Source organism: Serinus canaria, chromosome 4A (genome assembly GCF_022539315.1).
Source record: "Serinus canaria isolate serCan28SL12 chromosome 4A, serCan2020, whole genome shotgun sequence".
NCBI lineage: Eukaryota > Metazoa > Chordata > Aves > Passeriformes > Fringillidae > Serinus > Serinus canaria.
In genome coordinates, this window is record NC_066318.1 from 14915179 (window position 1) to 14932622 (window position 17444).

The window sequence follows — 17444 nt, forward strand, 5'->3', positions numbered from 1 at the left end:
AATGCAGCTGAAGTCTTTCAGAACTAAGCAGCTTCTCTGTGCAAGACACACAGCTATCTTGCTATATTCCTTAAGTTCTGTTCACTGTGGGCCTTGGGAAATGCATGCAGCCTTGATGGTTTCTGTTCCTCAATCTCCTGGGAAAGAAGCTGAGTTTCCCTGGTGGGGTGGAAGGGAAAGCATCCCAGAGGCTCTGCACTCTTAGAAGAAGACCCAGGCCCCAGGATGCAGAGCTCCACGTGGGCTCTGTGGCTCACTCTCAGTGCATTTTGACCCAAGCCTGTCTCAGCCCTGGTGCTCCCCCTCGCTGTTCTCTTGGCAGCTCTCACCTTTTCTTCACACCTCTGCAGCCTGAGTTCCACTTCTGTGCCTGCAGAGATGAGTTGCCAGCAGCTCCTCTATGCTTCAGATTTTCCATTGAAGATGAAGTTGAATGCTGTGTCCTGAGTAATTTTATTCTATCCTTTTTTTCTCTCTTGCTGTTGAAGCATCACCTGGAGACTTTTAGTCCCAGCATGTCCATTTAAAGGTCTTGTTCTGGAATGTCTGTGCCAGCAGCAGCACAGCCATGTGCCAAGGGTGCACTCCTCAGAACAGGTGGGCCCCCATACTGAAGGAGCCAGTGTACATCTTTCTTATCTCTTAATTTATACAACCTGCTCTCTAAATGATCCCCAGCCTGGAGGCAGGGATCCCCAGCAGAGCTGTGACCTTGACCAACCTGACATTAGCCCGACATCCCTGGCTGCTTTTGTGTGCTGGCCAGTCCTCCCTGGGGCTGTGTGAAGGCAGCTTTCCCAAGGCCCAGGGCTGCTGCTGTTAGTGCAGAAGTGCTGTGGAGAGAGTGTGGCTGCAGAGAACACGAGCTGGCTGCAGCTGCAGGCTGGCAGGCGGATGCTGCAGCGTCCCTGCTCCCTGCTCTCAGCTGTTTGTCTTGGTGTCCTATCAGCCCTGGCACAAGGGAGTGTTGGGAGTGTCTCTTGTTTACTGGTGACCTTTTTAACTGGTTTAACAGGATATTAATTCCCCGTGCCAGAGTGAGCCTTTCTCTAGATGTGTTTACCTAAACTAGGAATTTGCATTAATTACTTCCACCCCCCTCCTCCACTCCCTCCCCCTGCTTCCCCTTGGAATGTGGGATTGTCAATGTCTCTGTCCCAGCATGGACATTGTGTCTGGCTGTGTGCTCGCTGCGGCCACACACAGCTGGCACACACTGGGTTGCCTCGTGTCCATGTCTGTACTCACTGGAGCACAGTAACAGCACTGCAAGGGTGATGGAACATTTCTATTTTCATTTTTATTTTCACCCCTCCTTTTCCCAGTGGGCCACTGTGTCTCTGTCTGAAGTCTGCTCCGAGTCACAGGGCTGGCTGGGTGTGGGAGGAGGATTTGCAGAAGAGCACAGACACTGCTCAGTGCAGAGCTCCCATCTCACTGCCCCATGCCATGCCAGAAGTTTCTGGCTCTGGAGAGCCTTAACCTACAGAGGTCTCTCCTCTTGCCAGCCTTTCAGCAGCACAGCCCTGCTTTTTTCAGCCCCTGGGGAAGATGAATGTGTGAGCATGGTCTGTCCCTGTCCTCAGGCTGCCTGCTCCTGCAGGCAGTGCTCTCCTAGAGCACACACTGGCTGGTTGGAGTTAGAACATCAAAATGCATCAGGCCATAGTAGAGCTACCAGCAGTGCCTAACATCATGGAGTTTGCCAAGTTAGTCCACATGGAAAATGCTAGGGATATGACTTTCTGTATGCTTTTTTTTTTAAGAATAAGCTGGTTTGGGGTCTCCAGAACGCTCAGCCTCTGTTGTGTCCAGGATGCGTCAGTGTTGTGCTGGATAGGTCAGTCACTGTGATCATACCCAGCATTGCTCTGCACATGCACCGTGTTCTGCCAGACTCCTCTGAGCATGGCCCAGCCCTTTAAATCCTTGTGACCACTTCCCTTTCCCTGGAGCTGCCTGTCCCGGGGGCACACTGCCCGTGCCAGGACAGCTCCTGTCCAGTGGTGCCATGGCTGGCTCGGCACGGCCCGGCGCTGCGGGAGCTGCTCTGCGCTGGAATGTGCCAAACCCTGCTCAGCACAAAAGAAATTCCTTGGCTGTGCAGAGGGAAAACAGGCTGTGCTGGCTCCCTTCTCCTGGCCCCTCTCTCCGTGTCTGAGGCTGTGGAGCCAAGTGCGTGACTTGCAAGGAAACAGCCCAGCAGAGGGGTGCTCCAGGAGCCTGGGCTGGGACTATGGTGACCCCGCTTTCCCTTTGCTCGGTGGAGCCCCACAGGGAGGTGCTTGGTCTCTTGTGCTGCTGGGGAGGATGGGGCTTGCACACAAAAGCAGCTCCCTGACCTTTCCTTTCCAGAGCTGGGGCTGAAAGGGGCCCTTGTGCCCTTTGCAGTGGGAGAAGCTGGACAGGCAGGGTTTGTGTGTGTCCAGCTGTCCCAACTGCCAGCAGCCCAAGGGGCCAAGCTCCTCCTGAAAATCCTCTGGGACTCAGCTTCTCTCCTGTGCCTGAGCACCGGCCAGTGCAGACCTCTGTAGGTCCTGTCAGCTGCTTGGGCTCCCAGTCCTCCCCTGCAGCTTCTTTTACCCCACAAAAGTTTCCTCATGAGCATCCTGATGCGGTGAAGGCAGAAGGAGGGGCAGGTGCAAAACCCCAGCAAGACCTGCTTGCTGACAGCATAGCTGGGGATGGTGTAATGGCTTCACCGGGTGACTGCAGGAGCCAGCGTGGAAAACTGGAGGAATCTGGAGGCTTCCCAACCCTGAGGACTCCTCCTCTTGCAGCTTTGCCCATAGCAAGGATGGAAACTTGCAGCTTGCCTGGAAAAGATCAGCTGTGCAGCCATGGGTGTGAATGGCAATGGGTCTGCTGCAAGGCTGGAGTTTCTGCTTGGGGTAAATCTGTGGTGCTGCAGCTGGTGACAGTGCACACATTGGGGAAGTAATGTCATTTTCTGCAAGTGCATGGCTGGCACAAGGGCACTGCTTTAGTGCACAGATGCTGGTGCTGTAGAAATATTTAATGACATTTATTTGACGTTTTAACTCTAGGAAAAAATGGTTCGAAAAATTCTTATCTCTGTAAATCTTGAGTTACTTTTCCTTATTAGATCCAGAATGGATTTGCATGTCATCACACAGAAACTGGGCTGTGAGACAGAACATGCAGCTTTATCTTTTGATACCACAACATCCTCTTATGGAGGCTTTTCAGGTAGTGCTGCTCCTAAAGTGCACAGGTGGGGCAGACTTGTACAATTTGTGATGCTCATAAGAAATTAGGGAAACCAGCATATATTTATATTATCTTAATGCCAAGTGCATGTGTCCTAAAATGTACTTCTGTCCTTTGCTGCCTGAACCCTGTCCACCAATCCTGAAACTCCTCTAATCCCTGGTGCCAGCAACAATTCTCTCTTCTGGCAAGCACCTAAACTGGGCTGAGGGTTTTGGAGGTGGAGAGTGGCTGCTTCAGGGAACAAGTTTCCTGCCCTTCAGGCTCCTTGCCAGCTGCGTTACCCCAGGCTGTGTTCCTGCAGCAGATGGGTGACAAACAGGGGTGCCAGCAGCAGCACACCTCCACAATGGAGCCCTTCAAATCCTGTTTTCATTCTTGCAAAGTTTTGTGTGTTCCCAGCATAATCCGTGCAGCCAGAAGCTGCTGCTATCCTGTTACGCAATTATTATTTTTATAACCAGAGGGAGAGATGTTTTAGCATGAAAACAAAGTCCAGTGACTCTGGCTGAGAAGTGAGGGCTTGCTGCAACTTCGTGTCTGGTTTGGGAGGATTTCAGGGGCTGCCAGCAGCCTGGGGGCTGTAGAACGAGTGCCCCAGGTGCAGTGGGTACATCTGGGGACTCCCACTCTTCCAATCGTTGCCAGCTGCCACATGTCTCCCAGGGCACAGGACAGAGCCTGGCAGCACAAAACAGCAGCTCCAAAAGTGGCACTGATGCCAGGCAGTGGCACAGTGCTCCCTGCACTTGGGTAGCCACAGAGCCTGGCTGGGCTGCCCTTGGGCACCCAGCTGGTCTGCCAGCAGCTGAGATTTGTATCAGCTTTGCCCCTACAGCTGGGAGCTTAGCAGACCAGGCAGCCCCTGGGAGCTGGAAGATGGGGGTTGAAGCTGCTATTGTCCCATCTGCATCAGGGATGTGCTGCTGCAGTGCATGGGCACGTGGTTAAGCACTGGGAGAGAGGATGGGGAATTATGCCTGGGCGTGCAGCCCTGCTCTGTGAAAGCAGCCCTGGTGTCATGGGCAGAGTGGGAGCTTCAGACAAAGTTTATTGTAAAACCCCTCCTGTTGAGTCACGAGGTGAAGAAAGGACACCCTTCCTTTCTAAACTCATCCTCAAAGAGGAGCCTGGGTGTAGCTGGATCCAATTTAGCCCCAGACTTTGTCAATGGTGTATGTCCAAAGGATTATACAGGTGTAATTGAACCTTTATACAACCTTGTCCCACAGGATTAAGGAAGATAAACCTAATGTATTTATATAAATATATTAAATTATTTGTTTAAATTTATTATGATAAGGATTAGAGAAAAAAAAGAGCTTAATCAGAATTATTTACTAAACAATATGGATAGCTATAACTACTAGTGTAGTGCACTGTTTTTGAAACTACATTAAAGCTAGCTAAACAACTACAAAGTAGAGATTGATGTCACTCATCCATACTAATGACCAAGGGCAAATCTCTTTGACTCAGCCTCGAGGAGTGACTTTGAGAGATGTCCCCACTCAAGGGAAGGATCTTCACACAGCTTAGGGAGGTATGATAGAAGTCCTCACTGTGCAAAAGTGTGACTGGCCTTTTATAGTATAAAGTGATTGACTGTCAGTCATGTGCATTTTTTAGATTATTAGTCAGCAAAAAATATGCTTTGTGCTGAAAAAGGTGCGAGCAGCTCTTTCATTTCTTCTTCTCACCACTCCTGACTCTCACTTCCATATCAGTGTACATCCTTGCTGCTCCCAGCTCCAGTCAGGGAGTGTGTCTTGCCTGTCCTCGTGGTGGGGTCTGACAGTTTGGTCCAGCTGTATTTTTCAGCATTAAGAACAGCCGACCCTCCTCACTTGATCTTACCCTGCTTAGCAGACCCTCCTCTCTCAGGCCTTCACTGGTGAACCTGTAAGACAGATTTCCATCTGCTGTGTCCCTGCTTAGGCAGAGCATCCTGCTGCAGCCAGGGACCAGCCTCAGGCAGTAGCAGCGTGTCCCTGCTTGCACTGCCAATGCTCACTGGATTTCCTGCTGAAATCTTTGTGATGTGGGTGTTTAATACCTCATGATGCCAGGCTGTGGCATAGTTTCAGGTGAGAAATCACAGACTGGAGGGCAAGTGCAGGTGCTTCATCCCTGAGCTCTCAGGGAGTGCCATGGGAGTGGCCACATCCCCTTCCAGCTGAGAGCCACAGTTTGCCCCTCCAGTCGCTCACAGAAGTGGAGCTCTCCAGCTTTCTCCACAGCAGATGCGGGTACAGAAAATAATCTCAAGTTCCTGCTGTGTCTTTTCCTGCTTCAAGTGCTCATTTATGCTGCCTTGACTTTCTGGCCCTGCAGGCTCTGCCAGGCTTCCTGTTTCCCAGGTGCTTGAAGGGATTTATGACTTTTTTTATGGCTTTTGGAAGGCGTTTACCAAACTCTTTTGGCTGACCTCTTGGAGCTTTACCTTTAACCTGACAGCATTTACCATCCATTCTGGTTTTCTCATTTAGATGCAGCTTCAGCAGCTTAGATGAATGTCTTCTCATTTTCAATAGCTTCTTTTCCTCTGCAGTCAAGCCTTGCTTTCCTCCCTTTTGCGTTTACAGTATCCTCCAGCCAGACACTCCATGTCTGTTCTGATGTCCCAGTGGGTCTCTCTAAACAGGCTCAGAGCCTCCCACAAGTTTTTGTTACCCCTTTCAGTTTCTTCATAAAAACAAGTTCTCATCTCTGATGTAGTTTCCTTTTTGAAATTAAAACACTTCTGCAGTGGATATGTTGACCACTCTGGAGGTATTGGCTCTGAAGGTAACTGGGGGCTGCCAGGGGCCAGCAGCTGCCTGAGTGTGCAGCAGTGGGAGCTTCCTTAGGGAGGAGCAGAGCCCACTGCAGCCCTTCTGCTCCCTGGAATCCTCTGTGTGTGACCTGGAGAAGGTAAAATCCTCCTGGCTGTGCTAGAAGAGGGTCTGGGCTCCCACCTCTGGAGCTATACCCGGGCAGCTGCTCTCAGCTCCCAGTCTCACCCCATAAGTGTCTCTGGAGCAGTGAGGGCTGGCATACCCCATTTTCATGCCTCTCTCTAGAGCCACTGTGGTTTACAGCAGCAGACTCAGGTCCTTAGAGCCCAGAATGAGGGTGCTTGATACCTGTTGTGGCAGCGTGCAGGTGGAAGAGGGGAGATATCAGGGAGGGAGCTGGGGTTAGCAGAGCTGTAGTCATCAGCTTTAGAGCTTGTGCACTGAGTGCCCTGTGGCTTCTCTGCCTGTCCCCTGGGAAGGGAGCCCCTCCACAGGGTGGTGAGGGGCTGTGATGGGGAAGGAATAGCCTATCGGTGTCAGGGCAGGGGCTTCCTGGTGCAGGAGGCTTGTCAGAGCAGCAGGGAAAGGGGGCCATGCCTGGGGCTGGCACAGCCTGGAGGAGAGCAGGGTGGGCTGGGTGTTGGATTGGTGCTGCTGAGCAGAGTTTGCTCTTAGTCCCTGTGGACTGTGTGGTCACTGCTCTGTTGACAATCCCATGCCTTCCAGAGCCACGGGCACTGCCCGGTGAGCCAGGCACCCCACTCCACCTCCTGCCTTGCACAGGGGGTGTGGTGGGCAACACAGCAAGCACAGGGGGCCAGCAAAGCCCTCTCACAGAGGACTTAGACCCTGGGGGCGGAGTGGAGGTCACAGGCGCTGCACCCCACAGAGGCTGCTGTCAGGCATCAGGCTGCCCCCTGGTCCTGAGGATGTTTCTCCTGCTGTTTTGCAGATATCCATGAATTCTACGATTTCACGCTGCGCTCTGCACCCGAGCAGTCTCCGAGCCTGGATGCACATCATGGCACAGCCAGGCAGCAGCTTGGGGGCAGTGAGCCCAGCTCCACAGTCACACCCAGAGAGCCCCAAAACCTGTCTGAGGTAAGAGCCACCCTCGTGGTGCTGCAGGGCCAAACCCTGCACACTCCTGTGCTGAGAGGGACTCAAGGGGCACAGGGGCTGCTGGCCACCCTAGCCTGCCCAGATCACATCCAGGCTGTTCCCACACATTCTCTGTGATAGCTTGTCTCATTAACGAGGCAACCTCTCTGGTTCACAAGTGTTAATTGAATTACTTGTAATGTGAATAGCTCCAGCTCTGGCTCCTGCTCTGCAATTGCAGCTGGATTATTTGCTCCTGTCTGACACTGTCTCCCATGGAGGTGTTTCAGCTCTCTGATCCAGCCACTTTTGATAAGTGAAGTAGGTTGAGTCTTTCAAGTTTCCCTTTTCAGGATTTTTCCCAGCTTTCAGATAACTTGTGTCTCTCTTATTTGCATTCTCTTCAGTTTTCAACAGCATTCTAAAAGATACCAGGTGGAGAGGCAGGAATTGAGCAGTAGGGTCTCAGTTATCTCAAAGGCACCAAGGTAAATAAAATTGCCTCATGTCTTTGCAGGCCTTCTTTCCATACCCCACTCACTGCCCTGATATGGGATGCTGTAGGATCCCCCTAATCTAGGGATACGCTTGTGCAGAAATGCAAAAATTCAGGGATTCCTCCTTTCAGTGAAATAATCTTATCAGATAAACACCATTTTCTGCCTCAGAGACTGAACTGGCTTCCCATCATATACCTGGGGGTACTCCAAATTTAAGTGTCACACAGGGAAGATGGAGCTGAATGATATCATCTAAGAAAGAACACTTTAAAGGAGTTTGGGGATCAAGAGCAAGGAGGACAAAACAGCCCACAAGCACTGCAGGAGATATTTGTGTTCCTCTGACTCAGGAACTGCTATAGTCCCATTTTTTCTTGACGCCCTTCACATTACCAGTCCCTCTAGTTAAAGTCAAACCCGCACACCTCTAGGATGTGTTTAAGAACAAATTTTTAATGCTGGTATGCCATAAGCAGTGGGATCCTGCTTTGGTTTTTTTGGGTGTGCTGTAGCCTTGATCCACCCAACAGTGAACTCTGCTGGCAATAGCCACCAGTCTCTGTGGCCAGGCCAGTCTATGAATCCCCAAGACTGAACAAGGACATTGAAAAATCAATGTGGAAACAAGCCGGAAAGCAACTGTTGGCCTTGCACAGCTAGTGTGAGTGGTGCCCCTGCTCCTTCCACTGTGCCCTGTCTGTAAGGGGGATGAAAAAAGCATCCAGTTGCAGGGCTTCCTGGCACTGAACACAGCCCAAGCCACTGACACCATCAAATCTCTCCTCCTTTCCCCAAAAAAATGTGTTTGAGATGTCCTGTGTTGCTGAAACATGAAATGCAACCCAGCAATGGCACAGTCCCAGAGCCTGGGGCCAGCAAACCTCCATTGTTGCTTGCAGTGACCCTGCTGGCCCTGGGGCCAGTGCCAGGCAGGCTGACATGAGAGGGGGGATGCCCATCAAAGGTACCATTCCCCTTGCATGGGGAAAAGCTCCTTTTGGCCCTTCCAGAGGCAGTGAAGAGCCTGGAGGCAGCTGGCCTGCCCTGCCCACGTGTCCCCCTACTTGTGTCATTTCAGGGCAGCTCCTGGGACCATGAGCAGAGGCTCGCCGCAGGGGACAGCGCTGCGGGGACGGCGCCACGGCTGGTGCGGGTGACAGCACGGCGGACAGAGGCACCAGCCAGTGTCTGCAGCCTGGTGCTCAGCTCTCACAGCACCCTGCCCCAGGTGAGCCTCCGTGCGCCCCACGCCACCTCCCACCCCGCCTGGCACTGAGGGGACAGCGCCGGAGCCACGCGCTCTCAGCGCCGCGGGCGTGGCGTGTCCCTCCCCTGGGGCTGGCAGTGTGTCCTCCTGGCTGTTCTGCTGATGCTCACACCAGAAAATCGAGCAGTCACTTGTGCCAGGGGCTGGACAGCACTGAAATCATCCCCTTGCCTTAGCGCTTGTGCCAGCCCTCAGGGCTGGGAGGGCAGGTGGATGTGGCGCAGGAATAACGAGGCTGCGTGGAGCTGGAAATCCTCCCAGGCCCGTCCCTCTCGCCCCCAGCGCTGGCACGCTCCCACGTTGCAGATTTCCATATTTTTTTCTCCGAGCTCTTAAATGGCAGGTCCGTTCCTCAGCTTCCTGGGAGCTTTTCTCTGCTGTCTTATTTACTTGGAAACACCATTTATTTGGATGTGCATCGTAAAGCTCAGCCTCCACCTGGTGCAAGAAAATCCTTTGGGCTACGCATTTGAGGGGAGTTTTAGGGATGAGTGAAGGGCAAAATGCACTTTTGGGAAGGATAAAGTGGCCAGGAAGAATGGAGCTCACCACAGATTTAAAATTATATGAAAATGTTGTTTTTCTTGGCAAAGTTTGAAATAATGCTTGTTTGCTAAGTCTAAGTATTCTTCCAAAGTATTTTAAATATAAAAATTGCACTGCCTCTCTTCTGTCCTTTTTTAAATGTTTCCCTTCTTTTTCTGGACTGCAATAAAATGGGTAACACCCCATTTTTTTTCTCTTACTGTTTAATTTCTCCTTTTCTCTTGTTCCTCTCTATATTTTCAATCATTCACCATATCTTTAGCAGTTTTTGAAGGGCAAGACAGTGGTTTTCTGAATATGACAAGAAGATGAGCCTGGTTGCTGATTTCCATTTGCCAGTGGGTGGGAAACACCACCACAGGGGAATCACAGGGCAAAACCCATGAGGGGGTGAGAGCCTGAACAATTTGGAACAGATTCTGTTGTGATTTTAAGGGATTTTCTTCCTAGCTGTCCCAGGCCATGAAGTATAGCAGCTCTTGCATCCAGCCCCAAATGTCTGGCTGAGTTGCAATGTCTCTTTTAGCAGCAGACACCTAGTTTTGATTTTAAGGCTTCATGCAATGGGGAATCTGCTCTGTCCCTGGCCTGGCTGGCCTGATGATTATTTATCCTTCACATTAAAAATCTGTATTTTACTGTTAGCCTGTACTTCTCTTGGTTTAGCTCCCAGAACCAAGGAAATTTTGCTGCCTTTGTTTGCTAGGATGAAGGACCTTGGCAATCAGAATGTTCCCAACATGTAGGTATTTATAGATGCATCTAAGTTCCCTCTTAACTTTCCCTTAGATAAACTAAACAGATTGGCTTCTTCACTCGCTTGCTGTTGAGGCAGGTTGTTCCAGACCTGAAATAATTCCTGTCATTCTTTTCAGCCTCCTTCTTTCCTAGCCTGTGTCAGCATGGGGACAGTCCTTGGTGCCAGGTGCTGGAGTTTCAGGGGTCACCCCTTTGCAGGGGCTGCAGCTGCCAGTCCTGAGCAGGGGGTCACTGCCCTGAGATGGAGGAACAATGGGGACCGGGGGGGGCAGACTGGCACTCTGGGAGCACTGTGCTCTGGCAGGGCTCTCATCTGCAGCCTCCTTCATCCCAGAGGATGGTCATTTCACAGCATGGCTGCAGGCAGAGCAGGGAGCTGGAGGTGAAAAGCTGTGAAGATGGTGGTGTTCAGTGCCAGGTATTGCCATGCCTGTAGTCCTGCCTGAAACTTGGCTTTCTGCAGAAACCCAGCAGCTTTCCTGAAAACTGGAGCCAAGCAGTGCTGGAGAGCTGCAGGCTCGAGCAGAGCTGCTCTGCAGCAGCCCCTGTGCTGGGATGCAGAGTTCTTCATCACAGTGGTGAGCCTTTCCTGGGATGTCACCTTCACTGCTGAATACAAGCCTTGCCCTGACAGAGGGAAGCATTTCCAGCAGTTCCCCAGGTGCCTGGGGCAGGCTGTGCTGCTGGACCACAGCAAAGGCCCTGTTTCTACTCCTTCACCCCTGCATGAAGGCACTGAGAACACCTCAGCTCCTGCCAGCATCAAATCCCGTGTCAGTTCTCAACAGCATGCAGGACAGCACCAGGGCTGCACAACACCTACACACCCAGCTCTTGCCCTGCTCCATGGGGACTTACTGCTTTTCAGCCTTCAGTGTGTGCTTTTTATGCCACGGGCATTTCCAAAGCAGGTTTCAGAAAAATACCTGAGCTGGCCAATGGCATTTGGAAGAACCAGGGAAGCTTTTATAAGTTAATGATAGTTAATGCTAGGGCAGGGGAGCAGCAGCTGCCACCCTGGTGCCATCAGCCCAGGAATGAGAGCTCTAGTGGACACCCTGCCACTGATGAAAGGCAACACAATGAACTGGCTTTTCGTACCTGAAGTAAGTGCAATTCTCTTACTCCATCCATCAATGTGAATAAGTTTTCCGTTGCCCTGGCTTTGTCCTCTCCCCTGCCCACAGCTCTCCACGGCAATGTTAAGAGAGCAAAAGCTACCATGACCTGCTGCAGCCAGGAAGATGCATGTCAAATAGATTGCCTCTCCACACTAATGCTTCCAGGAACAGGAAATTTCTGCCTGCTGGCAAGGATATGGGTGTGCTCTGAAGAGCCCTGCAGCGTGCAAATGGCTGCTACAAAGGAAGAGGTGCCGGTAAATACAGCAACAACATGTGCTTCCTGTTGAGGCTTAGTGGGCTGAAACCATCTCTCCGTGGCAAAGTGGATATTCAGCTCTCAACGGGGCAAGAGCAAAGGGACTTTGCCAGATAAAAAGCCCTATTGAGGCTAATAGAGGCAAAACCCTGCCTGAGTTCTGGGGCTTGTGGGGTTTTATTTGCTGAATCCTACATTTCAGCTCTTTCTCGAGCCTCAGCAGGACCTCTCAGGGCTCATGAGCTGCGGGAAGACTCAGGAGGACGCTCGTGTGGCCGGTGTCACTCGCCTGTGCTCCCAGGCTACCAAGGAGGCTGCTGCTCTCCGTAAATGCCGTTTTCATCCTCTGTGCAGGGAGCAGCCAGCTGTAAAGATAAATGGAAGAGGAACAATGCCGCTGATGAGCAGAGCTTTGCGCCTGCGAGGAAGCGCTGCTCTTCCCCTGCCACCCTCTCCTGCTCCCCAGCGCGGCTCCGCCGCCGCTGTGACTCCCTCCCTGTCACCGCGCCAGTGCGGGGCCGCCCCTCCGCCCCCGCCTGCCTGAGCATCCCTCCCGCCTGCCGAGGCGTTCCTCAGCTCACAGCTCTGCCCTGCCTCAGCCTGACAGCTGACACGGAGCAACAGCAGGTCCTGATATGATGGGGAGTGCGAGGAGGCTGCCTCAGAGGACAGGCATTCCATGCGTGCCCCGCAATCGCCGGCGAAGAGGAGAGCTCGCTGGCAGGGGTCACTGCTGCTCCGGCAGGCTCCGGCTGTGTGCGGTGCCTCTGAGCGCCCCGCAGCGTGAGAGCGGCGGTCTGCGCTTCAGCCCTGCGGGGCTGAGGCCAGAGATGCCCCGGTCCCCCTGCCTGTGTCCCAGGGAGGACACAGCTCCGGCAGAAACGCCCTGACAGGGTGTTAGGAGGCCTCTCTGCTACACCTGCTGCAGAAGAAGATGCATCGGTGTGCCCCATAACGCCCGGCCCAAGTGCCGAACAGGTCCACGGAGCTCCCTGGGGCATTTGGCAGAGAAAGGTGAGCTGTGCCGCCAGCGTGGCGACCGGCTGTCTGCTTCTCCCGTCCTTCTCTCAAGTGTTTTTTCCTCTTTCCCAGTGTGCCTTTGGCCGCACCGAAGGGCGTTCCCATGCTGTGCACCTTTGCCTGGCGGGAGCGGAGGGTCAGGATGGGATGGGCATGTGGCAGATGTTGCAGCTGCCGAGATGCCGGCTGTGAGCTCCTTGCTCCCCTGCCTTGGCTGCAGCCTCACCGCTCTCCATTTTCTCTGTGAGATACAGGCGAGGGGAAGCACCACGGAGCTGTTTGCTGTTGCGTGGAGCGTCAGGGAAATGAAGCAGATCTCTGGTGTGGGCAAACGTCTGACAGTGAATGCAGCCCCAGCAAGAAGCCCCTGTCAGGTTGCTCGGTTGCATGTGCCCTGCTGTCCCCACCACCCCATGCCCTCTCTGTGGGCTGACTGGGCAGGCAGCTGAAGCTGTAGACCAGACTTTACCAGGCCACTGCTTTATCTCGACCTGAGCTCATCAGCATTGGCCCTGCAACCCCAAAATCCCAGGAAGCGGCTAATGCTCAAGCAATGGGATCACAGAAGCAACCAGCTCCTGGGGAAACTCTTCCCTCCCCATTGCATCCCCACGCAAAAGGGAGAGCATGTTGATTTTAGGAGAAGCAAAGAAAAGCTACAACCCCCAGCCCAGAGGCTGTTGCCCAGTGTCTCCTGAGCCACTTTGTGCCCAGAGGTTGCTTCAGGGCATTCAGATGCTCTCCAGCGATTTTGTGTTTTGACATTGCAGACACAGGCTCAGAAGCCAAAGTGCTGAACTCAAGAGGGTGTCTGTCAGTAGTAACACACAGATTGAACCACACATCAGCCCTGCACAGCAGGGACACCCAGCTGGGCAGCCTGTGTCCCATGGATGCTGCTGCTCAAAGAAGGGGTCAGCAAGGGCTGTGTCAGTAAGAGCTGTCACTTCAGTGGACATTTTGGGGTTGAATGGCCTCAGCTTTATTAGAGGCTCTTGCTATTCCTGCTGGAGAGATGGACATGCTTAGACTTCAGTTCTCCCAGCTCAATATCAAGCTTCAGCAAAGGATGAAGTCGTCAGTAGAGCCACCAGGCTGTCAAACCAAAATCTCATGCATAGTCACCTATTCCTACTCTACTTGGGGACTTTTTGTCTAAAACCAGCAGCAAAAGGAAGATCCTTGCAGACACAAGGTGTTTCTGGCTGTGCAGCACAGGAAAATCTTGATGGATGTGGTGTCTCCATTCACCCAAGTCATTGTCACTGTTTTGAAGGTATATTGATGATGTGAGTGCATGCAGCTCTCCCCATGCAATGGCAGAAAGATAACAGTGAGGGGAAGGCTCTGGAGAGTGTCCAACAGAGAGCCATGCTCCAGAGCCATCCACACAGGCTTGGAGTCCGTCCATCCATCCATCCATCCATCCATCCATCCATCCATCCATCCATCCATCCATCCATCCATCCATCCATCCATCCATCCATCCATCCATCCATCCTCCCTGCAGATGAGTGCTTCAGCTTTGCCTCCATGTAGTGTCTGCGTCTCCCTGTCCCCACGGGAGCACAGCTGCTGGAGAACATGCACACTGATGAGATTCACACTCAAGGGCTCCATGTGTAGCTCTGAAATCAAGAGCCAAAACCATTCACAGGCATCTCCAGCAGCATAGGGACTGATCAGGGCCAGGCCCACCGGTGTCTTGGCCAGGAGCTGTGAGGTCCTGCACTGCCTCTGCTGGGTCTCTGTCTGCTCTGCTCATCAAGTTACCCAAATGTGCTGCTGCAGGGTCCACAGAGCAGCACCAGGTTCCTCCTTCCCTGCTCTGCCTTGTCAGGTGGTTGACCATATTCCTGCTGCAACCAAAGCAAAGTGCTGGAGCCTGTCTCCTGTAGCACAGACCCACCAGGGGCTCAGGAAAGAGCATGGAATATGCCACCCTCTCCTCCACTCCTCCACATTGCAGCTCCAGCACCTCAGAAGGGTGAGGACAAATGCCCCGGGTGCATTTCTGCAAAACAAACGAGCTCTCCTCGCCATTTTTATAGAAACAAACCAAGCTTGAAGGCAGGGCCTGGCAGGCCAGCTGCTTTCTATCTGGCGTGCTGGAGCTGGGGAACGTCACTGCATCTTAATGGCATCAGGCTGGACAGAGATCAGGATTCTGGTGGCAGAGGCAGTACTGGCACTGTTATAAATAAAGCAGCCACGATAACTGCTCATGAAGGTTTATGGTCTTTAGGATTTGGAGGATCAGTATCAAGCTATGCTGAGAGATGTATTATCCTCAGCACTGGTAGGAGCTAGGGGAAGTGCAGGGGGAGGACAGTAAAATGAGCGTGGGTTTGGAAACCATCCCTCTCGTGAATCCAAGCGTGAGTCCTTGGAAAGGTGCTCTCTGCTGTGTGCTGCCTGCTCTGGGAGGGTTAAACCGTGCATGACTGCAGCAGTGGCTGCATTTCAAGCCAGTCCCTGCCCAGTTGCAAGGAGCAAGGATTCATCCCAGGACTGCACCTTCCAGAGCCCTGCAGCCTGCAGGCACAAAGCACCTTGTAGGAATCTCACTGCCATCGCACCTAAAAATTATTCCAAGTATTGAGGCTGAGGCAAAGGCCTCCTGCAGTCTGTGGCCTTGATAGCTGTAGGAGCTGGCACTGCTCAGGTACACCAATGTCTGTGCCCAAAGCACTGGCATGGAGACCATCCTGCCTGGCCAGCACTGCTTCCCCAGCCTCACCACCAGCTTCCCACCTGCACGTGTCCAGGAAACACGGCAGTGTCGTGCTGGGCTGTCCCCCCCTTGAAGGGGTATTTTTAGACCAGATCATTTCTCAGCCTGGCCTAGAGCAGACTGAGGGAGGAGCAGTGGCAGAGCAAGGAGGGGGCACTGCGCTGCAGTGCAGGGGAGACCAGGCTGCACCTGGAGCTGGGTTTATTGCAATCCCGCTGTTGCACTGTTCATTCCCTCCCCCTTGGCACATACTGCGCAGCTGTTTCCCCTCTGTGCAGGGGTAGGTTTTGCACAGCTGAGTCTCGTGGGGTGTTTCTGCAGGAAGATTTCGTAAACTTTAGTGCTCTGCTGCTGTGGGAGCGCTCCTGCCTTCCTGATCTGGCCTAGAACAGGAGTGGGGTGATGAAACAGCTGTCCCAGCTGCCTGCTCTCCCTCATGGGCTTGGCAGCCCGTGGCCTTGTGGGGAACTCAGCCCAGCCGTGTGCTCTGGCCAGTGTGGGTGTCCGGGCCCTGCGGCCTGACCATCCCAGTCCAAGCCCTGCACTCAGGGTGAGGGAAGCTGGCACATCACCCTCAGCACCACCACCCTCCAGGGCTTGTGTTGCTAGCGTGTCGCTCTTGAGGAAGGCAGGGGTGTGCCTGTCCTCAGGAGCGGCTCCTCATCCCGCGCCTGCGACCCGCTCTGAAGGTCACCTCGGGGCTTCCGAAGCGGCCGTGTGGCGACGGGCGGGTGGCGGCGCTGCACCTTTAAGAGGGCCCCGAGGGCGGGCCGCGAGCCTGCGGCACGCGCGCTGATTGGTCGGGCGGGCGGCGCGCGCGGCGGGGGCGGGGACAGCCATTCACAAATTTGCGAGCGGCTCTCCCTCCCTTAAAGGGGCACTGCCGGGCCAGCCAGGCGCGCTCCTCCCGTGCACCGCGGGTGCCCGTGGCTCCAGGGGACACCGGCACCGGTTTGTCTCCCCGCGGCTGGGCAGATTTCCCTGCCGGGAAGTGTGTTCTGGGGCAGAACTGCCCGGATGAGGCACCAGCATCCTTGTGAGTCACTGGCTGTGGGCGGTGGGAGGTGCAGAATGGGCTTTGCTCCATCTGGAAGGGGCAGATTGGAGCAGGGCTGGCATGGGGAAACGGGGAATGCGTGTTCCCCACGGAGTTCCCCTTCTTGTTCCCTAGGCAGGGTGGGAATACTCGAGGAAGGGACATCTCTGGGCCCTGGATGGGGAAAGGTCCCTCTGGACAGGTCTGTGGTGCCCGGGCAGCCCCAGGTGTGGGCAGAGTGCTGCTGAGCCCTTGCCTCCCTTTCAGAGCCACGTGTTGACCCACTCCGAGGAGAGAGCTTGTTCCTGAGGGATGGCTCCTGGTGAGGAGCCCTGAGAGTCAGCCCGTGGGGCTTTGTGGCCCCAAGGTCATTTCAGCTTAGGCAGAAGCAGCCAGGAGATCTCCGCAGGCTTGTACAGCCCAGGCAGGCTGTGTTTGGCTCCCGCTAGGGCTGATGTATGTGACCAAACCCAGGGGCAGCTTGGGACTAGGGAAGGATGCAGGGAAACGGGATTTCTGGTGGTGTCGCACTAGTCATCAAAGTGCAGGACCAAAAAAATAGCAACCGATTCTCTTAAAGACAGTGAGACTTCAAAACACCTTGCTGTGACCCTGGTGTGGAGTGGTGAAGTTGTGCCCTACTCACAGTGTCAAACCTTCCCTCTGCCCTGTCATTTTCTGGAGGAAATGCGGCACACACAGGAGGGGGCCCCCCCGGGCTATGGGTAATTGACACGGCGCTGTAATTGCCGTGCCCTTGCAGCAGCTAGGCTCCCCCTGCTGCGGAGGGAAGGGCATCAAGGCAGCCCACAGCCAGCCCATGCCTCGAGTGTTCCAGCACAGGGCAGGAGCATCCCTGCCAGGGATGGGGAGAGCAGCTGTGGGCATTGTGAGGCTGTCAGCAAATACAGCCTGCTGCATTTGACTGTTATTAAATAACGCCTCCAGGCTCTCCTTTACAGGCAGGGAGCCTGACCCCTGCTGTAAGGACCTGCTTCAGGTCTCCATCACTCCTCTCCCCTCCCCCAGAACAGCCACACTTTTAGTTGTACATGATGCGAGTTGCAGAAACCAGCCAATGGTGTCTATTAAA

General features: G+C 53.7%; 1 protein-coding gene across 8 annotated transcripts in view; it reads left to right on the forward strand.

Annotated features, from left to right (window-relative positions):
- DLG3 (discs large MAGUK scaffold protein 3) overlaps window positions 1–17444 on the forward strand; it is a 96106-nt gene that overhangs the window by 21154 nt on the left and 57508 nt on the right. For all 8 annotated transcript variants that reach the window (XR_001992263.3, XM_018924544.3, XM_018924542.3 and 5 more), the window contains 2 exons: window positions 6961–7109; window positions 8688–8837. Coding sequence is in view for 7 of the 8 variants with exons in the window: in XM_018924544.3 (XP_018780089.2) it covers window positions 6961–7109; window positions 8688–8837 (299 nt within the window). In the remaining variant the exon portion in view is untranslated. The remainder of the gene's footprint in view (window positions 1–6960; window positions 7110–8687; window positions 8838–17444) is intronic.